Raw genomic sequence first — 26,976 nt, 5'->3', positions numbered from 1 at the left:
TGAATGAATGAATATATCTGATAACCACTAGAAATTGTTGTCCAAGTTAGAAATACAAAAAATCCAAGAAGCTTGGGCAAAAATTACCTAGCTCTTGTTTGCCTGATAAACTAGAAAAGAAGAAAAGAAAAGATGACCTCACCAAATAGGAACTTCCAAAGAGTTTTCTTAATCTTTCCTGCCCCCTCTCTGCCACAGAGTCTCATAGTCATTGGCTTACCATCACGACCCACTTGTGGCAGACCAGTGTTTACCACCAGCATCTCCTTCACACCTCTCCACAATGGACGTGACCCCTGTGGTCTCCAAGATGTTCCACCAGGAGGTGTTCTAGGGGCAGCTGACTAACAGGGGGCTCAGAGTAGGTGGACGAGGTGACACAAACAAGGTCACAGAGCTACAGCCTCCTCCCTTCAAAAGCCAGCGCGCACTTTAGAATCTACAGGAAGCTGTCAGAGAGTGTTTTCAGCACAGACAGTATGTGGTGGGGAGCTCTCAGCTTGCTGTTCTGGGTCCCGTTGCAAGGTAAGACTTAGAGCATTTTTGCTCAGCTGACTTAATGCTTTTGTCAAACCTACCTACCTGTCGGTCAACTGTGCTCACGGAGACAGCTCAGGTACTCTTGCCAATGCTTCTCTAGCTATACTCAACTCACACATCTGAGGGCAGTTACCGTGTCTATTCTGTCTTTTGTTCAGCTGCTCTTCAGAGTATTGGGGGACAGTATGGCATGCATCTGTGGGATCTGTTATGATGAAGGGTAACGGGCTTCCTCCTCTGTGTTCAGGTTAATCAGTTGGAAGGGCATCCATTTCAGATTTCAAAACTTCCTTGCTGTGTACGTCTTTGTCAAATACTCTAGAGAAATACAAATTTCTCTGAAATTCTGTTTTTTGCATCTTTTTAATTTTTTTTTTAAGTCCTGGCTGTCCTGGAACTCACTCTTGTAGACCAGGCTGGCCTCCAACTCACAGAGATCCACCTGCCTCTGCCTCCCGAGTGCTGGGATCAAAGGCATGTGCCACCACCAGGCTCAGGTTTTGCATCTTTCGATGAAGATGTTAATGAATGTTTGACCTGTCAAACTCCTCATTCTAAGAAAAATCTCAGATACGAAAACTCTTTGGCAGTGGTGAGGCACTGATCAATTCTAACTTACTTCAGAGAAATAAGAACCCAGTGAAAACTACTCACTTTTAGACACTCGTTTTACTTTCAGTTCTATTGTGTATGAGTGTTGTACCTGCCTGAGTGAGTGTACCATGTGCCTGCAGTGACCAAGGAGGCCAGAAGAGAGAGCTGGATCTTTTGGAACTAGAGTTACAAATGGCTGTGAGCTGCCCTGTGGGTGCTGGGAATGAACCTGAGTCCTCTTGCAAGAGCAGCGGGTGCTCTTAACAGTTGAGCCATCTCCCCAGCCCTGGAAGAAATCGGTTCTATTTCACATTTTGCTATAATTTGGTTCTGAAGTTTGGTTCTACTGTAGCATTAAGAGAATTGGAGAAAGATACAATGACCTTTTAAGCTTAGGTCAAATTATTCCTACCAGAGTGTGGAAGAAAGGGTGAAGGCTCATCCCCTGGTGTCCCAGGTCTCTGATGGCCCTTGTGTCTGCTGTGTAGGAAGGGACCACGGACAGAGCCACTGCTCAGCCTCACATACCTGTTTCCATCCAAATAGTGACTCTCTTGGTCTGCGTCTGGAAATGCTCCTATCCCTCTCATTTGTGCTCATTTCAGAATGGCAACTGAAGGACACTATTTGGGGGTGGGGGAGGAGGCATCAATATTTTTTATTTTACATAGTTTTATCAATTCCCTGATCTCTATACTTCAATCAGTGCCTTCCTTTCCATTCCCTGTACCCTGAGGCATTTAATAAGGGTTCTATTTTGCTAATGAGTGACATTAGTTTCTTCAGTAAGTGGCTTAAAGAACAGCTAATGCATTCTGAAAGGGTACATTTACACAGCCAAAATTAGTAGATTTCAATTACTCCAAGGTTTTAAGCCTTCAACTGACCTTAATTTTTCTAGGCTTCAAACTGTTCCTACATTAAAAAAAAAAAAAAAAGAAAGAAAGAAATACATTTTCAAATAAACAGCAAAAACAAAAGCATCCTATCTTAAGATGAACCTAATCTGAGTGTGACAGTGCACATCTGTAGTGTTACCATTTGGGACAGGAGTATCACCATGAGTTCAAAATCAGTCTAGGCTACACAATGGGTATCAGTAAATACGATACAATATAGCAAGACTGTCTCAGAAAATGAGGCAATAGAAAGATAAGCTTAAGACAAGTCCACTTGATTGTAACTTGATTGTATCTTAACATGGATGAAAATCTGAGAGTTGAACTGACTTAGACAAATTGAAAGAACCCAAACTGAAAATTCCCCCGTGCTGAGGACACAGGAGCTCAGCAGGATTTGAACAGCTGTTGCTCACACTGATCTAAGCCTCCTCAGTCCCCTCAGAGTCCCATGCAGGCAGAAGCTGCTCATGTTGCTTCCTTGTCGACACGGAGGCAGCAAAGCATCCACTTTGCCACAGCTGTGAATTGTCAGCCACCTCTAGCAAATTAGGCAGCAGGAAAATCATGGTGGTGGCTTCTGAGGCTTCCAGAGATTTGCAGACAAAAGAATTTCATGGTCTTGGACCATGCCCCTCTTTTCAAGGATCCTGCAATGAGTAATCTCTGGGGTGCATAAAATATAAGAAGAATGAGTCTGTTCTTTTTTTCTTTCCAAAATTCATTCTTCTTTCACTCACATTGTGGACGATGAAAAGGTTAAACCCAGCAAAATTTTCAACCCCCTTTTCTAGCTGCAGAAAAGGAAGGACCTCTGCAAACTGAAGAATTCTTTTGTTCTCTTGCATCAAGTCAGCCTCTTTGTGACAATCTGGAAAATGATTTGGCTTTGACAAGTATAATTTATTTTTATAACTATTTTCACATAGTTTTCTCTGCCTATTCTATCTAAAAATAACACACAAATCTCTTTTTGCAATGATCTTCACTGAAGTACATTTCTGCCTAACTCTCCACAAAAGCCATGGAAACAGGCCTCCAGCCTGAGAAGTCACTCACAATGTTTTAAGCCTTAAGTCAGTTCAAGTCTCCATTATTTGATGTCATAAGTACAGAAAAAATTAGAGTTCTGTTGAAATATTTATCTCTGAAGATTTACATTTGTCCCTTTTGCCAGTGAATTCAACAAATATCTTATTTTAAGAGTATGAATGCCTTGTCTGCATGTATGCCTGGACACCTGTATGCATGCCTGCTACCTCCAGAAGCCAGCAAGATCATTGGATCCTGCCATGTCTCCAAACCCAGGGAAGAATGTATCTATCTATCTGTCATCTATCTATCATCTATCATCTACCTATCATCTATCTATCTATCTATCTATCTATCTATCATCTATCTATCTATCATCTATTATCTATTATCTATCTATCATCTGTCTATCATCTATCATCTATCCATATATCTATTGGTTTTTTTGAGACAGGGTTTCTCTGTGTCATAGCCCTGGCTGTCCTGGACTCACTTTATAGACCAGGCTGGCTTCAAACTCAGAAAGATCACCTGCCTCTGCCTCCCTGAGTTCTAGGATTATAGGGGTGTGCCAGCTAAGACCAAGGATTCTTAAGAAGACATTGGCTTAACCTGTGTTGCTTCAGGAGGTGGGTCTGACTGCCACTTGCCCTTTGCTTGAAAGTTGGTCACACATACTTTAGTGACAAGCCATCCGCTGAAAGGAACAGTTTATTTATTTATTTTAGTGCATGGGGTGTGTGTGTGTGTGTGTGTGTGTGTGTGTGTGTGTACACTGTGTATGTTGGTGCGTTACAGAGGTCAGGAGAGAAACTGATGCCCTCCTCTCATGTTTTCTCCCTCATTCCTTTGAGACAAGGTCTCCATTAAACCTGAATCCCACTGTTTCAGTCAGATAGGCTGTCAGCTACCTCCAGGGATCTGCCTGTCTCTGACGCTTCCATCCCCCACACCCCAAACTTGGGTTACAAGCACATACAGACCACACAGACTTGCCTGGCTTTTTTAACTATGTGGGTGCTAGGGATTTGAACTCAGGTCCTCATGCTTGCAGAGTGTATGCTCTTACCCGCTGAGCCATCTCACAAGTCCAGGACCATTAGTTTAACCATGTGAGGAAAGAGATGACGAGCAGCCCAGGTTCCATTTTTATACAGTCTTGAACCATATGGTACTGGCTTGGTTGACAGCATACATCATACACTTTGGCCTATGAGATTACCATACAGTCTCCAAGTTTGTGTAAATACAAAGTACATAGGATGAAAAGGGGAAAGGGGGGAGCCTGGGGGATAACTCAGTGGGTTAAGGCACTTGCTGCCAGGCTTCCGACCTCCATTGGATCCCAAAGAGCCACATGGTGAAAGGAGAGAAGCAAGAGTTGATCTCTGCCCTCCACACGTACCCTATGGCATACGCACCAAATCCCTACATAAACAGAGAGAGAGAGAGAGAGAGAGAGAGAGAGAGAGAGAGAGAGAAATGTAGTGGGTTTTTTTGTTTTTTGTTTTTTTTAAAGAAAGGACAAGAAGAAAAACGTCAGCACCATGGGGTCACCCCCAGCACTGTAGAATAAGTATACTGCGTGGCATTTGCACAATGGTGAGATCTAACCGCACAGTCAGTAAGAAATGGGCTCCAACGGAGACCTCCTAACACATGGCCATTGGTGGCTGCATGCATCTGGTCACCGCAAAAACCAAACCCAGAAGCCAGTAATCCACTCAGTCAAGTACAGGGCAGTGAGACCTTACAGTCATTCATTGCCGAGCTCCATGGAGGACTGACCTGAGTGTTCATTCTCATCTCTTCATGGGTTGGCTTTCCTGTCTCGACACAGGCAGGAACACCCCCCCTACATACACACACCTAAACAGAGAGAAGCAGGAAGGGAGCACATGGCACTCGGGGCACGAGAAAAGTCAAGGGCAAGTGAGAACGTCAGTACAACTTTAGCTTCTGCGGAGAGGAAGTGGCAAGACGAAACAAAACCCCCACACCTCGTTGCTCTCTCAGCAGGTGAAAGTTTGGCTCCAAAGACAGGTGAAAGAAAAGTGAAAAGACGGCGGAACTTCCCCGTTAGCTTCCACCTGCACTAGGAGGACTACGCGTATCTCTGTCCTGGCAGGCTTCTCCCTCTAGAGACTGGGCACAGCGTTCCCTCTTGCTCCCTTCGGCGGGCCTAGGCATCCCGGATAATAATTTAAGTGTGACAGCTAAAGCAAAGCTGGGTGGGCCTGTGGCTTCACAGTGGGCTAGTCTTCCTTCCTACAACAATTTCCTGCAGCAGGATCAAACACAGGATCAAACATAAGCAGAGCAAAGCCCCAAGCAAGGAGTGGTGCTGCTCGCCACAATCTAACGGCAACATAAGAGTCTACTGACTTTATGCAATTCATGCCCATGAGATTCTTTCCCATGAGGACACCCAAGCAGAATTCTGGCTACAGGCCTCATTTTCTGTTTTTGAAAACACAGATGCCCTGATTAATTAGTTACTTAGTAATTGAAGCCAAGGTCTGTGGCATGCTAGGCACACATTCTACCAGCGGAGCTGCAGCTCCAGCTCCACAAATGAGTCTCTCTCTCTCTCTCTCTCTCTCTCTCCCCACGTATTTAAGTATGTGAGTTCATGTATGTGTGTGAGGGTGTGTGCATGTATGTGGAAGTCAGAGATGAACATGGAGTGTATTCAACATCAGTCTCTACCTTCTTTTTTTTGAGACAGGATCTCTCTTTGAACCTGGAGCTCCTCTATTCTGCTAGACTGGCTCTCCAGCAAGCGCCAGGGTTCCTCCTGTCTCCACTTCCCCCCCCCCCAGCACTGGGATTGCAGATGAGGACCCTGCATTTGTTATATGTATTTTAGCAGGTGCTGGGGTCCAAGCTCAGATCCCTCAGGATTGCATGGCCAGCACTTTACAGGCTAAACCATCTCTCCAGCTTCATAATCTGTCCGCATTGGCTGAGGGTATCGATGTTTCTCGATTGGAACTAAATTGTTTTCCCATGAAAGTGAGTGTGAATACAACACAAAAATCCTGGGAATTAAGGGCTAGGGATGGGATGGCACAGGAAAGGCTGCACTGTACAGCACTCTCCAAAGTGTTTTCCCTGGCACTTAATTTCTGTCTCAGGGACGCTGGGCACGGTGGCTCATATCTGTAACTGAAGCACTTTGGAAACTGAGGCAGGAGGGAGGATCAGGAGCTCACTGCCAACTTGGGCTATGTAGTGAGCTCAAGGCCAGTTTGGGCTACATGAGACATTGTCTCAAAAAAAAAAAAAAGATTCTTTTTCACAATGAATCACAAGGAAATAAACTTCCTTCCTGTTTTCTCCTCCTTCTTTTTCTTCACCTCCTCCCTCTCCTCCTCTTCTTCTTTTTGGGTGACGATAGGGCTGTAAAACATTTGCTGTTCATAATTTATATGTATAGTGTTCTTCTGGTTGGATAGTTTTTACAACCTCCTGGGTAAGAATTATATTATACTGAGGAAAAGCAATTTCTTCTAAAATGTGAAGCAGTAATGAACGATGATAAAATGCACCAATTCAGTAAAAACAAGCTTACTCTTCTTTTATTTTCTTCCTGGGACAATAAATTTGTCACTGCTTAGAGCTGGTTCTTCATCATTCTCTGGGGCATTGTGATTTGGGGAAATTAGACTCGTGTATTTGCTAGATAAATCACTGTGTGGTACTGTGTGGTAGAAGCTAGCTGGGGTGGGTTTATCTACTCGTGACCAACAGGAGCAGCATGGAATTGTGTGTGTGTGTGTGTGTGTGTGTGTGTGTGTTCCTATGTATGTGTCTGTGTCCATCTGTCTTTGTGTGTCTGTGTGATGGGGATACAACCCAGGCCTTCTCCGTTGCTAGAAAGCACTTTACTACTGAGCAACACCAGGAACTGCCCATTTTCCCCCCACAAGCTCATAGGTAAGCAATGAAGCTTGAACTTTAACTTGTAAGTCAACCATTTTATAAACTGAGGCCATGGTTCTGTGTCCTGGGGTTTATCACTCCGATAGGTCTATGTAGTTAACAGAGATGTGGAAGCCTACACCCCGATTCCAGTCCCATGACCTCTGTGACCCCTGAGCTTGATGAAGTCACCCATCTGTAAACTAAGCAACAGATCCCTTCTTTGGGGCCAGGTGACTGCTTTTGCTGCCGGGTTTGACAACTCAAGTTCAATCATGGGACTCACTGGGCAGAAGGACAGACCTGAGTGTCTGGGGTCGTCTTCTGACCACCACACCTCATGCACGCATGCGCCCTGACTGACCTTCCCGATCTCTCCCCCCACAGCAGCCTTTACGAACATGGAAGCCATCACGGTGGAGGAAGGCCAGACGTTCACCTTAAACTGTGTTACTTCTCTGACAAAAAACGCCTCTCTCCAGTGGCTGGCACCCTCAGGGTTCACCATTTTTTTAAATCAGCATCCTGGTAAGTGGGGTGGTGGGGAGAAAGAAAACGACAAACCTCAACTTAAGGGATTTCCAACTGCGGCAGGTTAGTGGGACAGAAGGCCCACATGAGTCACCCAAAGGGTGGGCTCAGGCCACCCACTGTTCCACGTGGCTCACACCTCGGAAGCCTGTTGTGTGACCCACAGCTGCTTTGGGGGAGACAGGAAGTGTGAAATGGAAAGCCCATCAGAAAAGTTGTTAAAGGGGGCTCAGATTACAAAGCACCTTTCCACACAGGCAGCTCACCCCCACATCACTTTTTGACTCTCAGTGACCAGGAAACACCCACAGCAAAGCCATAGGCAGGCAGCGCGCTGCCTTCCTGGACCTTCCTGTGGGGCTGACTTACCGTCTCCTGCCTAGATCCAACGGCAAGGTCACATTACTGAGCACCTTGTCTTTCCCTGTTGGACTTCAGACCAGGATTTCTAGGCCATGGAAATTGGCAGGATGCCCTTTAGTCAGGAGGCTGGTCATGCATTTCTCCATGTCACATATGACATGTTTGCTGCATGCTTGAGATAGAAAGAAAGGGACAAACGACACATCACATGGACCATGGACAGGAACTTACCGAAGACTTTTCATAATGAGACCATGTGATATCTCTGTGTCAAGTACTTGAGAAAATCAGAACCGGCAAGTTTCATTTATGCTCACAAACAGCCGCTAAAAAATAGATATGCTTTGTCAACACTGTTTAATTGTTAAGTACAAACTAGCCAAATAGATCGCTCTAAGCGTTACCTACTGTAATAACAGAGTCCAATGGACTAAGAAGATACAAGTTGAGAAAAGTTGTAGAGAAATAAGTAAGTAGGAATAGTTCTGTTAAAAAGTTTTTCTGTGGTTCTTGCTATGTTGTTTCTCTTTGGAAGAGGGGGTGAAATGTTCTGGGGTTTCTGCAGCTAAACCCCTTAGAAGGTTCGCATAGAAGGTTCTCCAGATGGACTCATCTTGCCCTCTGGCTGGCATTTGGCAGGGTCCGAGAATTGTTGGGGTTGTTACAAGTAGGGAGTGGAGATGCCGCTCTGGAATTTGGAAGTTGAGACCAGGCATGTGCTAAGCACCCCATCTCAAGCTGCAGCGGCGCAGTACAACAGAGAGCTCTTGGCTCCAGTGCCAGCAGAGATGAGGCTGAAAACTCGAAGTGCTGCTCAGAAGGCGTCAGATCTCAAGAGGCACAGCCATCCTTTTGGATGAGAAATATTCCCTGGGGCAGTCGGCCAAGGCTTGACTCTGTTCTCACGTGTGCACATTTGCACCTTTAACGGGGTAAAAGTGAATCAACAAACTGGCTGTTTCCAGAGCCCCTGCTTTGCCCGGGAATCTTTGACCTTACACAAAATTCCCAAGTCAGTGTGTAAAATAAGATGAAGAGGAACTCTCCATGTTGGGTTAAGACTTTCTGAGCTTGCTTTTTTTTTTTTTTTTGCTATTGGCTAAATCCCTGCAAGGAGCAAGTCAAAATCCACAGAAATCTTCAAATAGTAATAAACATTTTTTTTAATTAAAAATTGAAGACACTCAGCTGGTGTATCTCTCTTCCATTGCTGACATTTGTTGTGACAAGGCAAACCACACATCTATTGGGTTTCAAAGAAGCAAATCACAGCTGGGCGCTCATTAAAGCCACAGGAGCCAGGTGTGGTGGCACATCCCTTTAATCCTGGCCCTGGGGGAGCAGAGGCAGGTACTCCGTGAGCAAGCTTTCTTCATAACTGCTTCTTTTGTCTCTTGTACAGCTTTAAAGGGTTCCAAATACCAGCTTCTTCACCGTTCGGCTACACAGCTCTCCATCAGTGTGTCCAACGTGACTCTACAAGATGAAGGCGTGTATAAATGTTTACAGTATGGAAGTGTCGTGAGGGCGAAGCAAGTGAGAGTGACTGTGTTAGGTAAGTTGCCAGCAAAATAACTCCCCATGGGTGTGGTAAAGTGATCCACAAAATGCACCATTTTTATTTCTTTCTTTCTTTCAAAAAAAAATATATATATATATATATATGAGGATAAGCATTGCCATGGGGCTCACAGAGAAGTCGAAGGACAGCTTGCAGGAATCCGTTCTTTGCTCCCACTGTAGAGACCTTAAAGGCTAAACTCAGGTTGTCGGGCTTGGTAGCATGAACGTCTCTCTGCTGAGCCACCTCCCTCAGCCCACTTTAAAATCACCACGAGTCATTGGTAAGATTAATTTTATTTTTAATTATGTGTCCATGTCTGTGTGAGAGTAAAGTGTGGGTGTCCAAACAAGCCAGGAGGTACTGTCAGATGCCCTGGAGCTGACAGGTGATTGTGAGCCACACAACATGGGTGCTATGAACCTAACGCAGGTCCCGTGCAAGGGCAATACTCTCTCTTATCCGCTGAGCCCTCCCTCCAGCCCCTCGACTTACCGTGCTGAAGTTTGGCCTGTAACAAGGCGCTTCTAAGGGCATGTCTGCCAATCTCTTCTTGAAAGAAAACTAAAGAGGCCACTTTGTCTGGCAAGCTCTAGATTCCAACGTAAATTGATACATTTGCCTCGGACCTCAACTAAGTTTCCTTTTGAGGAAACTAAACAGAAGTAAGATTCCTCCTTTATAGGCTGTGTTTATGTGCCAGGCACCATACGAGACTGTAGGGAATCAAAGACGTAGGCATGATCTCTGCCCTAAAGGAGTTTGCCCACTGTCTATTTCTATGACTGAGCGACATCCTCAGCCATCTTGGCTGGTTATGATGGCTTCTGGACTGCCATGATGCGGTACAAACTCCCCTGGCATAGCCCTGAGCACAGGGTCAGTTCTGCGTTTCTTTTGATGCTACTAAGGATTGAACTCAATCCTTAGTATGAGCATGGTGGGCACGTGTTCTACCACTGGGCCACCACTCTGAGCACCAAAGCATGCTCTTCTAACTCAGTGGGCCTCAGCCTTCCTGACACTACAACCCTTTCTACGGTTCATGTTGTGGTGACCCCCCACCACCACTAAATTATTTTCATTGGCCCTTTGCAATTGTAATTTTGTTACTGTTTTGAAACATAATGTATATATCCGTGTTTTCTGGTGGTTTTAGGGGACCCCTGTGAAAGGATCATTCACCCACATTGGGTTGTGACCCACAGTTTGGGAACTGTTGTTCTAACTAAAAGCATAGGACTTAAGTCCAGAGCCAGACTATTAGTTCCTTGAAGGGTGTCTCTCTTCCATCTTCTTAGTGCTGACAAGTAATACATCTAGAGCCTGCCCGGACTCAGTCAGTGCTTTCCCTGTGTCTGGATGAATTCAATAAATGCAGACAAGTGCAGTTCTCCGTGAAAGCAAACGTAGAATTGAAGAAAGAAGTAGACCCAGCAAAAAATGATTGTCAGGGCAGAAGCACAAAGAGAGAAGACCAGTGAGTGCTTGAGAACAGAAATGCTCTTTTGATGGGAGGAAGGGGCATAAGACATTAACTTGGCCCTTATTCGCCTAGACTTATGAAAGCTTAGAGCTAAAACACCAACTCCTGTGTGTTACAACTGACATACCAAAAAGTTGGAGGAATTGTCGAATTTCCTACAGGTAGCTGGTGGCAGACATGGGACTAGGAATCAGGTCTCTCCTCAGCTAGCAACCAAACATAATGCTACGTCACATTCAGACTATTGTTAGGAGCTCTCAGGAACTAGTCACATACTCAGCAGCAAACATCCTAACTTCAGCCAGCTTGGTTCTTTGAAAGCATAACACGATTGGACTCCGGGGAAGGTTAAGCAAAGAAATATGCCCTGTGACTAAATAACTATAAATAATTATCCTATAGCGAACCCTAAGATGTGCTTTGCCAACATACACAGACCAGGTGGGTGGGGAGCTGCCTTGTTCAGAAAAGTGCTTGTCATGACAAACTGAGTTGGGATGCCCAGCCCGCTACCCACACAAGAGCTGGGCACAGCATCTTTAACCCCAGCATGGATGAAGGGACAGGTGCCTCCCTGCACCTCAATGGCCAGCCAGCCTAGCTGCATCCACACGCTCCAGATCCAGGGACAGTGATCAAAGAGTCTGCCTGAAATCTGCCTCTGGTCTCTACATGCCAGTGGCTACATGCACACCTACAACTAAGTACAGAAAAAATTGTCTTCTAGTGACTCCTTTCCAGCCAACTGTGGAAGCTCAGGTTCTCAGAAGGCAGAATGGAGAAAAACACGTCGTGCTGAAATGTTCCACGGAGAGAAGCAAACCCCCACCACAAATCACCTGGCTGCTGGGGGGCGATGTGGAGATCTCTGGTGAGTGGGGAGAGGTAGGGTTCTTTTGTTTGCTTTCTTCCTTACATTTCCAAAAGCTTTTTAAGTGTCATGGCGCCCTCTGGTGGTGGAATATGTCTAAAGACACCATTTTTTTTAAAGAATTTTATACATTCGCTTGTATACCAGCTGTAGCCCTCTCCCTCTTTCACTCCCAATCCTCCCCTTCCTCCCTCATCTCCTCCTTGCCCCCTTCCGAGTCCACTGAGAGGGGGTGTCCTCCTCTCCTTCCGTCTGGCCCTAGCTTATCAGGTATCTTCAGGATGGTTGCAATGTCCTTATCTGTGGCCTAGCAAGGCTGCTCCTCCCTCAGGGGGGAGGGAGTTCATGTCAGAAACAATTCCTGTCCCCCTTACTAGGGAACCCACTTGGATACTGAGCTACCATGGGCTATGTCTGAGCAGGAGTTGTAGGTTATATCCATGCATGGTCCTTGGTTGGATAAACAGCCTCAGAGAAGACCCCTGTGCTCAGATATATTTGGACCTTGTGGGGCTCCCTGTCCCCTCTAGGATATATTAATTCCTCCTTCCTTCCTATGATTCCCTACTCTCTGCCGAAGGCTTGGTTATGGGTCTCAGCATCTGCTTTGATGCACTGCTAGGCAGACGAAGGCACCTCTCTTTGCATCAGCTCCACTCCAGAGAAATTAACATGATAATAACCAATATTTTGTCTAACGTTAAAAAGGCTATCCCAAACCATGATTTCTTTTTAATTTATGGTAGACTTATTTATAATACTTCTTAAAGCTGACAGAATTCCCTAAAGTAAGTGTCACACTGAGCGTAGGCTTTGTCACAGTCATAAAATTGGAAACATGTTTAACATTGTATGAGTACATATGATATTCAGATTACCAAATGGCTGTGTCCCAAGAAATCCCGCCACAAGTTGAAATATTTTTCTTTTTAAAATTTTGCTTTTGTTTTATGCTCATTTGGTGTTTTGCCTGCATGTACGTCTGTGTGAGTGCCAAATCTTGGAGCTGCAGACAGTTGTGAGCTGCCATGTGGGTGCTGGGATTTGAACCCTGGTCTCTTGGAAGAGCAGTCAGTGCCTTTAATTGCCGAGCCATCTCTCCAGACCCCGTAAAAGTTTTCTTAATACTCCAATTCACTAAGCAACTTCATCAACCCAAGACACGCTTTGAACGCTTACGTTATCCTTCCTCGAGGCAACATCATCTATTACAAAGCCTGTATCATAACAGACTTCTGAGCAATGCACGTACTGTGTTCAGTTCTGTGCCGAGGTCAGTTAAAACATGGAACCATTGCCTGTTTCTGTGAGTGGCTATGTGTGTGCTTTTATACATTTTGAGGTTGAGAAGTCCTAAGCTGAGGCACGGTAACTCAGGAAGCGTCTATAATTAAACACCAAAGCCTTCCATATATATTGGATGCTGTGTTGCACACACGGAGACAGATGATAAAGTTATGAGAGGTGTGGGTGGGTGGGTCCTATGTGTATTCCCAGCCTCTGGAAGGATGGGGCTTGAGGGTTGTCTGTTTGAGGCCGGCCTGAGCTACATAGTGAGCCCTGGGCCAGTTTGAACTACTTAGTGAACCCCTCATTAAAAATGTTTTTAATACTATAAGGATAAGATGTTTTTAGTACTGTCTCTTCTCCTGAAACAAAAGAACGAATTGTGATTTGGGGGAAACGCTTGCATACTGCTTGCTGGCATTTCCGTACATTTTTACTAGCTGTACAATCCCCTCTGCCCCAAGAGCTGTGCACGGTCAAGAAGACTGAGGGCTAAATGGCGTCCTAAACAGATGTCAGACTCGGGCCTGCCTTCTAGTCCAGCAGAAATCCTCTTCATTATGAAACGCTTTCATCAATGTGACCTTCATTATGCTCTTGGGGCTTTGTGACATTAAGTCACCCCCTTGTGCAACCACCGTAAGCTTTGATCTTTTCCCCTGGTCGTAGAGGGTTTGCAGAGACTTGCCCGCTCTCCTTTACCCAGTGCAGGCTGCTTGTCCTTGTGGCCACGACCAAGCCACACAAGGCAGCTGGCTGAGCGTGAGACTGTGGTTCTGCTTGCCCTGGGACCTGCCCAATAGAGTTCCATAGCCATAACCTTTCCCGTCTCTTGAAACTGCTGCGTAGGTGAACTTCACCCTGAATTTGGACTGGATGGGAAGACATGTACCACCACCAGCAGCACCCTCACAGTCCACAGCTATGGCAAAAACTCAACAGCGCACTGCATTGTCCAGCACAGCGGCCTGCGAGGACAGAAGCTGGTTGCCCCCTTCCGGTTTGATGATTTGGGTAAGAAGAATGACTATGTTTAGTCGCCTTTAATTTGGCTTAATATGGCACTGTTGTCTTGATTTGCTTCCATGTTGCTGTGATAAAGCACTTACCGAAAGCAACTTACAGGAGGAAAGGGTTTATTTAATTGTACAGCTCGCACTCAGGTCATAGCCTATCACCGAGGGAACTCAAGGCAGGAACCTGGAGGCAGGAACTGAAGCAGAGGCTGCTTACTGCCTTGCCCCTCCAGCTTTGCTCAGCCTGTCTTCTTATAGAACCCAGGACCACCTGCCAAGGGGTGGCACAGCTTAACCTTCGGTTAGGCCTTCCCATATCAATCATCAGTCAGGACAATGCCCTATGGACACACCTGCGGGCCGATCTGATGGAAGGAATTTTTTACTTGATGGTCTCTCTTCCCAAGTGTGTCAAGCTGATGATCAAATCAGCCATCACAGCTACCTACTGACTCTCTAGGACCACGCCACATTTCCAGAAAAAATATTCAAAATGGGCCATGAGTATCAGCCATTGGTGGCTTCTATTTGTCTATTATCTTTTTTTAATCTTTTTATCTGTGAGTCACACAGGTAGTACAAATATTTTGTTCACCCAATCAGTTAAAAAACAAGCTTAGTAGCTGAGAAAGCTTTAAAACATGTTTACAGGTAAGCACTCAGACCTTTTCACCTGCGCTCTCTTCTGAGTGGGATGCAGGGAACATAAGGGCAGTCCTAGGAATGTGTCAGATCTAGGAATATGCAGATGTGAGAACAGAGAAAGAGGTGTTCTCTGGGGGACTGACTTGCTTCCTCTGTTTGGGATTCCAAATAAGGAACTTGTAGTGCCCATCGCTGATGTGGGGGTAGGATTTTACAGTATTGAGCCACAGCTCTCAAACGTTTTCATGTCAACATATCCCATACTCTGTGTGTGTGTTAATAATTAAAACTGAGAAATTTAAAATACATGGCCAAGTTACTTTACAATAAGAAATCTACTATATGTTAACAAATATTGCATAGTTTTATGAAAAATAACCATGGTACAAAAATTAGTGAAAAAATTCTATTTTATATACTTCTAAAAGATTGATTGACTGATTGATTATACAGCATTCTGCCTACATGTGTGCACCAAGTCTCACTACAGATGGTTATAAGCCACCATGTGGTTGCTGGGAATTGAACGCAGGACCTTTGGGAAGAACAGCCAGTGTTCTTAACCTCTAAACCTTCTCTCCAGCCATCATTTTATATTTTTTTAAAATACTCTTGATATCTGGCTTAATAGAAAACAACATGGTTCTCAGTAGTTTCTGTTTTTGGTTATTTCTACCATGTTCTCTTGCTTGAAATAAGTATATAATAATTCAGGTGAATCACCAGACATTCAAGCCAGCCTGGTCTACATGGCAAGTTCCAGGCCAACCAAAGCTACTATATACTATACTATACACTATATAATCGCAGGTAAAGGGAACGCCTGAAATATTTCCTTTAATGTTTTTTTCTGAAATTACTCAAAGTTTTTACCCACAATTCAGAGGGTTTTTTTTTTTTGCAACGGTTTAAAAATTACATATGCTTAATTCCTAAGATCACAATTTTGAACCACAAAAAAACTCTTCAATTGAATGAGCACTGAGAAGCATCCATAAGTTGTAGGAAATGATTCCCACCTGTCACATATTGTATTTTGGTAGGCACAGTTAGATGCCTAAACAGTTCATGCTTTCTGGATGCTGGCCTTTTCATTGACTGATGAAAATGATCCAAGTGGACTCTCTGGAAGTACCCACTGACATTTCTTTATGTTACTGAATAACATTTAGTGAGCATCTCTCTTAGTAAACAGGTATTGTACCAAACACCTTGTATGAATGGAGTTATTACTGCACACACACACACACACACACACACACACACACACACACACACACGAGGTAACAGCTAGCACCTGTATTTCACACATAAGGGAAAAAGTGCTGGATAAATTAAGCATTTGGCTCACATCACAGAGGATCATGCAGACAGTAGCACTGAGATTCAGCTCTGCCTGAGACTAAGAAATGGGTCAATGGCATGGAAGTGCATTTCCTCTGGAAATAGGAAAATATCCATAAGCAGATGGACAGACAGAGGAACTGATAGGTGCGTACAGAAGGACACAGCAAATGCCCTTTGCCTGCTACTGCCAAATGTCCTTGCACACAGGGGTCCCAGCATGCTGTACTCTCAGCCAGGTCACCTAGCAGATGGGCAAGCAGTGGGGGTGGGAGGGCGGGTGGGGGGGTGTCAAAACAGGAAGTTTGGGCTCCAGGTTTCAGCACAGCCCCCAGGAGTGGGTGGCAGGCAGGCTCTGTGCAGGGAGACACGGAGCGCAATGTGGCTAAAGCTGATCTCAGTGGTTGCGGAATTTTGTTTTTCCCCCTTTTTAGTTGCAGATCAAGAAACAGCTTCAGATGCCCCTGAGCAGAGCTCTCTCTCCTCTCAAGGCCTCCAGCAGCCCGAGAGTACGGGTAAGTCTCAAAAATCACTGAAACCTCAAAAAGAAATGCCTGGTTGTGAATACTTTTTTGTTGTTGTTGTTGTTTTGTTTTGTTTTTTTGAGACAGGTCTTCTTTGTGTGGCCCTGGCTGTCCTGGACTCACTCTGTAGACCAGGCTGGCCTTGAACTCAGAGAGATCTGCCTGCCTCTGCCTCCCAAGTGCTGGGATCAAAGGCATGCACTACCATGACCAGGGTGAATGCACATTTTCAATCCTACATTTAAATATTTTTAAAACTCACGTTTGTGTGTATACACATGAGCGTACTCACTCATATGCCCATGTGGAAACCAGAGGCTGATGTAAGAATTTCTTTCCCCAATCACTCGTTCTGCCTGTTTCTGATTGATTGATGATTGATTGATATTTGAGACACGGTCTCTTATTGAAGCTGTAGCTCACCATTTCAGTTTAGACTGGATGGTCAGCAAGCCTGTCAGAATTGTCTCGTCTCTGTTTCCCCGTGCTGGGGTCACAGGCATGTGTCGCCGTGTCTGACTATTGTGTGAGTTGTGGGTAGCAGAATTCAAGCCTTCATGCCTGCACGTGGAACACTTTGCCCACTACATGTCCCCAGCCTTTATACTTATTTTTCGTAAGACTGCGTAGACCTCTCTCCAGCTGCTCCCAGTTTTGTGGTGTCCTGGGATAGAGTCAGGTCAAGAATTCTTTATTTCACGAGCTTGGTGTCATAGGGCCTTATGAGGTCAAGAGATCTTTAGCTGGAGGTGTTTAAGTAAACACACACACACGTACACACACCTGCAGATATGACTGTGGTATGTGAAGTGAGCATGTAGCTGAAGTCACTTAGGGGACTTACTCTTGGTTTTCTGTGTACCTCATTCCTAATGTAAAGATTTCCCCCCTACAGCGAAAGAAGGGGCTGGAGCCGGAAGTATCGGCAATAACAATGAGCCCAATGAGCCCTCTCACCTTTGCAGGCACCTGATTGTCAAGAACGTGGTCACTTCCTAAGATTATTTATTATGTACATCGGTGTTTTTCCTGCATGTCTGTGTGAGGGTGCCAGATCCCCTGGGACTGGAGTGACAGACAGTTGTGAGCTGCCGTTCTTAACCGCTGAGCCATCTCCCCAGCCATGAGTCACTTTTGGCAGGGTTGAGCCATAAGAAGAATTTAGAAAGTCTTGTATTTTAGATAATGAATTCACTAGTTAACGGGGGGGGGAGGGGGAGGGGGAGGGGGGAGGGGGGAGGGGGGTTACCATGTAGCTCATTTTACTCTCCGCCGCCTTGTGTGAGGTAACAGTGGGTACTCAGAAAAGGCAGAGCAGGTGGTGTGTGAATGAATGAATGAATGAATGAATGAGTGAGTGAGTTTATCGGTGTTTTAAGTAAGAGGGTTATCTCCCCCAAGAAGATATGCATTCCTGAATGTTCTCTATAATAATTCCATCTGGTAGGGCAGATGTCTTTGGGTCATTACCATGTTCATAGTTTTGAGCATTAAAAAAAAAAAAAAAAACCTGTGTCCTGAACACTATTGAAAAGTAAATGTTTGGGGTAAACACTGAAAAATGCAATATGCACCGTACAGGTTATTTTGAGGAGCAGTGGAAATTGAGAGCATTACGAAGTGGGGCAACCACATCCTTGCTTTAATAATCTGGTATTTTTAAACGTGTTTAGAATCTGGCTGTTTTTAAATTGCCTGGCACCACCCCTGCACAACTCAATTTTCTGCTCCGCATTTTCATATACGATGTAGGATTTACGAGACGTGGTCTGTGAAATTCTTTCCAGCTTTCAATTTCTGCGATTGTATTACTGTTAATAATACCTGTTTTTGAGAACGGAGGCTTCATTCCCCTCGGGGCCACATAGTGGCGCTGTACAGTGGGCTGATAAAACCCCACCGCTGAGGGAGAGGGACCTGCAGGCGTAAACAGAACTCCGGAAAAGCTATCTTGTTGTTCCAGTCCATCTACAAAGGCCTCACAGTTCATCCTGTTTCTAAAAGAGGGGCATCCGGGCTTTAGACCGGCAGCTGAGACTCTAGCACAACACAAAGAGCCTTGCCGTGTGCATCTCTGGAGTTTTTCCCCAGAGAGCCTGGCTGCTGTCCCTGTCCCCCGGTGTGGTTCTCTTGATGCATTCTGTGGATGGTCCCTCCCCCTAATTGTCTTCACGAAAGAAGGCAGCATGAAATAAAGGCCTTGATTTACGTTCCTAAATTAGAAAAGTGGGAATTTTCTTGTTGACTCTGCTACTCAGTCGCTTCAGGACTAGGCCCGTTGCTAAACGCTCAAAACCTGTTCTCTCAGAACGGAAGTGAGATACCAGCACAACAAGCGCACACTAAACGGTCAATAAAGGCTTGCCCTTATCAGTAAAACAAAGGGAGTCTGGCCATTCAGGACTGCTTTTGTGAGAAACTGGTAGTTCAAGGCTGCGTGTTCTTCCTCATTTGTGAGAGCTAAAAATGTTGACCTAAAAGAAAAAGCAAACAGAACTGTAATTGTTATTAATAGAAACTCAGAAGGGGAGAGGGAGGAAGGGGGTTGGATAGTGAGTGCCAACAGGCAGTTGGAGATGGGGATTGAGTTCTGGGGTTCTGCAGCATGGTGGGGTGAACACAGTTTAGAGCAACCTCTCGCAGGGGCTAGGGGAACGGCCCAGTGGGCAAAGTGCTCCCTGCACAAGCCTGAGGACCTAAGTTCAGATCCCCAGCACCCACGTAAGAGCCTGCAGCATTCACTAACCTCAGCACTCGGGAAGCAGAGATGGGCGTTTCTTCACTGACCAGCCCAGTCTAGCAGGTTCTGTGAGAGAGACCCTGTCTCAAAAAGATGGAAGCTGGGCATGGTGGCACAGGCCTTTAAATCCAGTACTCAAGAGGAAGAGGCAGGAAGATTTCTGTGAGTTCAAGGCCAGCCTGTTCTACGTAGGGGATTGCAGGCCAGCCTGGGTTATGTAGTAAGATCCTGTCAGAGAGAGAGAGAGAGAGAGAGAGAGAGAGAGAGAGAGAGAGAGAAAGAAAGAAAGAAAGAAAGAAAGAAAGAAAGAAAGAAAGAAAGAAGGGAATGATGGAGAAGGTGACCCCAAAATCAAGGTCAGTCCATTAAGGGGCCACAGCCAGCAAGGGCCTGCCTGCTGTAGTAAAGAGAGAGCAAGAGGGGCAAAGTCACTTCCTTAAAATGAACCTGGTCTAGGCTGGAGAAATGACTCAGTGAAAAGCACTGGCTGCTTTTCTGGAGGACTCTGGTTCAATTCCCAGCACTCACACAGTGGCTCACAACCACATGTAACTCCAGGAGGTCTGATACCATCTCCTGGCCTCCTGGGGTACTTGGCACTCACTGTGATGCACAGATGGACATACATACAAAATACCCATTCACATGAAATAGACAAAATGTCAAAAGGAGCTTGTTCTCCTGTGATAGCATTAGTCCTCCCATGCGGATGGGGCCTTCTGGACCTAAACACCTCTTAAAGGCCCACATGTCCACACCATCACATCGCAAGTAAACGCCAACATGAGGTCAGAGGGACGGTCAAGCCGGAGCAGCTATAGGACGAGTCACAGATGTGTGATATGTATATATGTGTCTTCCTCTCACCTTAGTCTCAATGATGGAAAATTCCAGTCTACCCGAGACTGACAAGGAAGAGAAAGAACACAACTCTCAGGACCCTGACTTGAACACTGGTGAGTGCCACCCACTGCATTTAGAACAGATGACTTCTTAGCTGTGTGTCCAATGGCCTCTTCAGTCCTTGTTTTCCTTGACCGTCTATCCCGATGACAGGTTAACCACTCCCTTGTCCCATTGGACTTGGTTGTCTCTCGACTTCCTTAACCGGCGGCCTGGTCCTGTTATTTTTGCTGACCGCGGCATTTCTCCATCAGTCAACGAGTTCTATTTCTTCCCCTGGCTTCTTTGTTTTAAAAGGATTTCTTTTTAATGAACATGAGTGTTTGCTTGAATGTTTGCTGTGTGTACCACGTATGTGCCAAGTGCCTGTCGAGGCTAGAAAGGGACAATGGATCCCCTGAATCTGGAGTTACAGATCATTGTGGGCCACCATGTAGGCACCGAGGATCAAACATGGGTCCTCTGGGAGAGCAGCCAGTGCTCTTGACTGCTGAGCCATCCCTTCAGCCCCTCCTCCAAGTTCTTAAATATAGATGTCCTTGACCTCACTGCTTCACCTTGTCTTTGTTTAAAATTGGCCATTTGGGAATTAAACCCAAGATTTCACACATGGTATGCAAGCACTGACCACTGAGCTGCAGTGCCCTCCCTGCATCGTTTAGTTCATAGGAAGCTCGCTCATTCCTGACTTGTCTCTTGCTGCCTATATTTGGATGAGGTCCATACTAAAATGTTCTTCTGATGACCAGTCTCAACTCCAGTCCACGTTCCTTTTTCTAAAAGTTCACGACACGATTGCTTATTTGTTAACTTAGTTATTTGCTTAGTCGGTTAATTGTTTGTGGCAGGGGACATGCCAGGCATGTTGAGGCCAGAGGACAACTTTTGGGAGTTGGTTTTCCCCTTTTATTATATATGTCCCAGGAATCAAACTCAGATCATCAGGCTTAGCAGCAAGCACCCTGACCTGCTGAGCCATCTCACCAGCCCTTTCATTCTATGTTTCCCATGTCTTTAGTCAAACGTCCTCTCTCCGAAGTTCAACGTTTCTAAAAATTCAAGTAGCGTTCTTTTCCACAAAAAAAGTTTGTTCCAGGTATTGTATACTCCCAACCCTTCGTTTCTGTGGGCAAATGCAGATATGGATGCATACACATGCAAAGACATGTAGTCACCAATGGCTCCTGAGTTTTCTCTTTTAGGTGTTTTGTCGATGATAATAGTTGCTCCTTAAAATAGGCCCTCATCATCCTGTGACGTCAGCTCTTTCTCTTCTGGTTTTAGCACTATCAAAACATACCCTCGTAGCCTGCACACTTGTGTACTGAGGGCCTTTCTGGCCTCCCATATACCAACACACAATATAAGCCACATAAGTCCCGCTCTGCTCTGAAGGCACCATCCGGTCTCAACAGCCTTGCCCTGTCTATCCTTATTACCCCATGGCAGGAGAGCCTTCACCTTAATGGTCTTGCTTCAATAGCTGATGTCTATTGAAAGCTTTCCTGATGTATGCAGCCTCAGGGTCCTCCACTTGTCTCTGAATTCCTAAACACGATAGTCTATAAATGCACGTGATTCTAGAGGTTAGCATATATTACCTTCGTTCGCCATTTTAAATGTACTTATCCTTATGAACAGAAAATGATTCTCTAAAGCATATGGATTATGTCCTAAACAGAGTCAAGCACTATCTTCTCCACGTGACCACCATTCCTTAATTTGGAGCCTGATGGCCAAGGTAAAGGGCATTTAGCAAAATTAAAGACTAGTTTAGAAGGACTTTCAAGAGCTCATCAAGTGTATCTGCTAATGCCTTACAAGGACTGCATTTAACCTAGTCAAGGTACATGGCCTTTTGTTTTATTTGGATAGTTTTTTCCAGACTCCTTAGTAATCCCCTGTGCTACGGAGCTACACTGTGCTGAACAAGCATTTCTCAAAGCTACTTTAAATTCCTAGGCTGTCATTTAAGTCACCATCCTTGTGTGCTTTCTCTAGACATGAAAAAAGAACTAAATATGTCATTTAAAAAAAAAAAAAGCTTTTTAAGTCATATATGGGATTGCTTTGTCTCTGTTGCCCATTTGCTTCTTTCAGAATATGCAATTCATGACTTCTGGGGTAAATTTGGCTTATCTCCTGAGCTGAGCTGTCTTTTGGTCCATACTGCTCTAGAGAAGCACAGTATATGTTCTTTGTCCTGGCTGTAAACCCCACTGCTATGATAAGACACCCTTACACGGGCATCGTGAAGGGGGAAAGGACTTATTCAGCTTACAGTTCCAGGTTACAGTCTGTAAATGTGGGAAAGTCGAGGCCGTAACTTGGAGCAGCTCGCACCATTCACAGCTAGGAGCAGAATGAGAATGGATACCTGCATGCCTATCCCTCAGCTCGCTTCCTTCACTTTTATACAGTCCAGAACCCAAGCCCAGGGAATGGTGCCACCCACAATGGGCTGCATCTTCCCATCCAACTAATGTAACCAAGACAGTCTCCCACAGACATTCCCGCAGGCCACTGTGACCTAGTCACTCCCTCGCTGAGATTATCTATTTGCAGGTGATTCTACATTGTATCAAGCTGACAATTAACATTAAGCATCACAGCCAGGTGGTGTCACATGCTTTTAGACCCAGCACTAGGGAGGTAGAGACAAGATGGTTCCTGTGAATTTAAGGCCAGCCTGGATTTCATAGGAAGTTCCAGGCTGGCCAGGGCTGCATAATGAGATCTTATCTTTAAAAAAAAAAAAATATATATATATATATTTATGTATATATATATATATTTTTTTTTAACATAGAGAAATAAAGATGAAAACTAACCATGACATTCCACAGTGACCAAAACCAGAGGGAAAAGCCACAAAAGCCAAACAGCCTAACACTGTCTCATTCTCCTTTCAGAAGCCAGTGCTCTATACACAGGACTGACGAGGAGGAAGAGTGGCATTCTGCTGCTCACACTGGTGTCCTTCCTCATTTTCATCCTATTCATCATTGTTCAGCTCTTCATCATGAAGCTGCGTAAAGCACACGTGATATGGAAGAAGGGTGAGTGGCAGGGAACCCCCAAGAGGTCTGTAAGAGACTGTCAGTCAAAGCTCCTCTCTTAGCTGCTGTGCAAGCTGGCCAGTAAGGGTGGTCACTCCAATAAGCAATTATTTATTTCCTAACAAAGGCGGGCTGTGGACCTCCAGGGAACTTGCTCAAAAAGTGTCAGATAGACAGAAACTAGAGTAGCTGTGAGAGTTGGTGGGAAACTATACTCTCATTGACAAAGCCCTGAGGCAGTTCATCCATTCACTCGCCGAGCCTCAATGAGTGCTCACTGCATGGCAGCCAGCATTCCAGTTTCTTGGGCTAAGTGAGTCTGCCAGACAGGAGACCCCTGCTCTCCTTATGTTGTGGCTATGGATACATGTTTTGTGCCTTTCATATTTTCCGAGAATGTGCTCAGTTTCACTCATCCCTAAGACACCCTTTCTAATGAAAGAGTTACCATTAAAAGCAAAACAATAGCAACTATAATAATAACATGGTGATAACTAAATCAAAATAAAAATAGCTAGCAGAGAAGAACCCTATTAGATCTGATGTTTCATTTGTGCAAAAGGCAAAAGGCATAGTATTATTTCAGTCTTTCATTGATGATTGGTCACCATCATTCTGTTAGGGCTGCTGCAATTGTTCCTTTCTGAAGGACAGTGCTTGCTCCTATTCTGCTGTCATTTGGCTTTATCTCTTACAGTGGCCCTGGGAACCCTGAAAACACTGTAAGATGGCATATTGAGCTAATAAATACATGAGGCACAGGGGGGCATTGACGGTCCAAAAGTGGCCATGATGTCATCTTATTCAAACATCCATTTCTAATGATGTCTGCAATGTCAGAAATCAGTAACTTAGTTTCCTTCTCTTGCAGAAAGTGAAATTTCAGAGCATACTCTAGAAAGCTACAGATCAAGATCCAACAATGAAGAAACATCTTCCCAAGAGAATAACAGTCAGAGTAAGTCAAACCTGTGGCCTGAGACTTAAAAACAATGAGGCTCATTTGTGGGCTGCCTTAAGAGAAGTAGGGAGGGGACAGATTCAAAGCTTGATTTGATTTTATAGATTTTCATTTGTTTTACAGTTATTTAAGAAAGTTTGCCTTCAAAGATTAAATGGCAGTTAAATTCGTGTTGTGGCGGTGGAAGGCCTTCCACTTTCAGGAAGGCCAGCTCTGGCTCTGTTGTCACAATCAGGATCACTGTTTGGCTTGAGGTGTCCAGCATTCTACTGAAAACCTCAGCCAATGAAGCGCTTCCCATGCCGCCCTTCACTTTTGTCTGTCAGGCAGTAAACAGCCACTCATTCTGCATGATTTTCATTGAATAAATACATTCAAGGCTTAATTAATCCAAAGGGAAATATTTGGGACCTTCAGATGACTTCATTGCAATACTTCAAGCAAAATAGTGGCGAAGAATGCTCTAAAGGGGAAGGAAAGGATATGGGTGTGGCTGGTGGGTGGGAGTGTGGGTGTGCACAGGACACATGTATTTCTCAATAAAAATTATTTTTAGTAGGCAAATAGCAGGTCAATAGCAAGGCAAGAATTTTATAGCTCCACCTGCCATAAGTTCTCTGTGCAAATTGCCTTACTCTTCCAGGTGTATCAAGAAATGTATTGAGTTTATGGTTTGGTTCTGTCTGTCTGATTGAGAGTTTTTGTAAGATGGGTTAGTCTCTAAAAAAAAAAAAACAAAAAAACACCTGTGCAAAACTTTTTGTTTCCTTTTGACCTTTCCAAAGCATGAAATAGAGAAAATAGGCTTGTAGTGGGGAAAGAGACCCTGTGACCAGATGATGGGGAAATGTGTGGAAACTACCTACTGTCTGTTGGGGGTGTAAAGCAGAGGTGACCAGCACTGGGATGGATTGTGACTTGTGTAGATGCCTGTGGTGTTTTTCCTGGACAAGGGGAAGGTAAAACAGTGGGAGGAGAATCACAGTATTCAGCAGAGAAAGGAAGGCCCTCACCCCAGGTGCCGAGCAAGCCAACGGCCTCCCTGTTTTGGTTTTAAGAAAACAGAATAGAGGCCTGTGCTCAGGACTCCCTGCACAGACAGGAGCCATTCATTTTCATAAGCAGAAGGATTTTTCTCCTGGGCTCAGATTTCCATTTCCTTCCTGTATTTGTCAGGCCTATGGTTTGGTTTTTCATTACTATGGCCAATACCTGCCAGACAAAGGGAAGAAGGACTTACATTAGCTCACTGTGGTGGGGAAAGTGTGGTAAAATATAATGGTTTACATCGTGGCAGCCAGGAAGTGGGCAGAGAAAGAAAACCCATTTGCTCACTGGCTTCCTTGTTCTTTGATCCTTTGCTTCCCCCTGGGCCTTGGCCCGTCAGTTGGTGCTTCCCACATTCAGGATGGGTGCTTTCCTCCTACCTCACCTAGAAACAACAGATAAAACCATGCTTTACTGATCTTCTAGATGTTCATCAATCCAGCCATGTCAAGACAAGTAGTGCAATCCTCACTGTCTCCATGCCTCAAACCCAAGGCCATAGCCACTTTGTCTTATGCTTTCAAAGATCGGTGTCTGGGGCCATCTCCATTTCAAGGCTTTGTGAGTTCAGCCCAAACCTAAATTTTCCCACAGGCCTCGTTATTTTCTAGTATGTGGCTTGGCTGAAGGCAATGTGTCATTTTCTGCAATCAGTAGACAGCAAAATATCTATGTGTTTTATTTCAAGTTGATCAGCATATTATTTATGAAACAAATTGTTTCTTTTAATTAAGGCACAACAATGCATTTAGAACATTTGCGTATGCTAGACTGTTGTGGGTCAGGCTCTATAACTAAAACATGACCTCCAAGAAGCTTCAAATAAGTGAGTACAATGCTGTTCAAAACTCATCGTTAATATGTTTTTCTTTCAGCTTCCCAGTCTAAGCGTTGCATGAACTACATCACGCGGTTATACTCGGGAGCCAAAGCAAAGCATTGCAAACCAGAGGACAAGCACAGTCGTGTCCCAGAGAGCATTGTGTAGTGTTCCCTGCAATAGAAGATAGGATTTCGGGGCAGCCGAATCGGGCTCTGGGAAGGGGTGTAAGTACTGTGACATGGAAAAAAAATGTCCATTGAGTACAATTCAAGACCGTGTCTGTTGGGCCAAGGCAGCAACATGATGACCAAGCCATGGACAGAAAGCTCCTCATTGAAAGAAAAACATAGAAAGAACCTATTATGACTGACACTACCTCAGAGCTGGAGAACTCCGCTAAGTCTTTTGGATTAGGGTCACTATGACCAGTGAACATCTGACCTCGAGTTTTTAGATGTGGGGCTGCAGTGGAACTGTTTGAATTGATTGAAAATCTTTCCTTCTGGTCAAAAAGAACATAAGCCTGAGAAGCATCCAAAGACCTGAGATACCAGAAGCCTGCTTTCATGACAGGCTCTCAGGAAATTTCACATGGACAAGAGGGAAAAGTGGGACATCACAGCATGTAACAGACACGACTCCCCAGAGATTCACAGCTCTCAACAAAGACCTGCATTCAGCTGCCGAAAGGCTTCCTGACAGACAATTTTTAACCTAATTACACCATGGCAAAATCATGTAGAGAGCAGAACCATGAGTTTGACAAACTGTTGAACTCATGAATGGTTTTTGGAACTTTTTATAAAGACTAGAATGTGTCTCTTTA

At 44.8% G+C, this 26,976-nt stretch overlaps 1 protein-coding gene across 1 annotated transcript; it reads left to right on the top strand.

Annotated features, from left to right (window-relative positions):
• The first annotated feature begins 451 nt into the window (after positions 1 to 451).
• Positions 452 to 26,976, top strand: Crtam (cytotoxic and regulatory T cell molecule). The gene is made up of 10 exons (XM_021643056.2): positions 452 to 525; positions 7,377 to 7,517; positions 9,286 to 9,438; positions 11,658 to 11,801; positions 13,938 to 14,102; positions 16,528 to 16,608; positions 20,230 to 20,313; positions 23,173 to 23,319; positions 24,191 to 24,277; positions 26,203 to 26,976. Exons 1-10 carry the CDS (start codon positions 480 to 482, stop codon positions 26,313 to 26,315), a joined length of 1,161 nt encoding a protein of 386 aa, XP_021498731.1. The 5' UTR covers positions 452 to 479; the 3' UTR covers positions 26,316 to 26,976.

This window comes from Meriones unguiculatus, chromosome 1 (genome assembly GCF_030254825.1).
Source record: "Meriones unguiculatus strain TT.TT164.6M chromosome 1, Bangor_MerUng_6.1, whole genome shotgun sequence".
Taxonomy (NCBI): domain Eukaryota; kingdom Metazoa; phylum Chordata; class Mammalia; order Rodentia; family Muridae; genus Meriones; species Meriones unguiculatus.
This window is presented reverse-complemented; position numbering and strand designations above follow the sequence as displayed.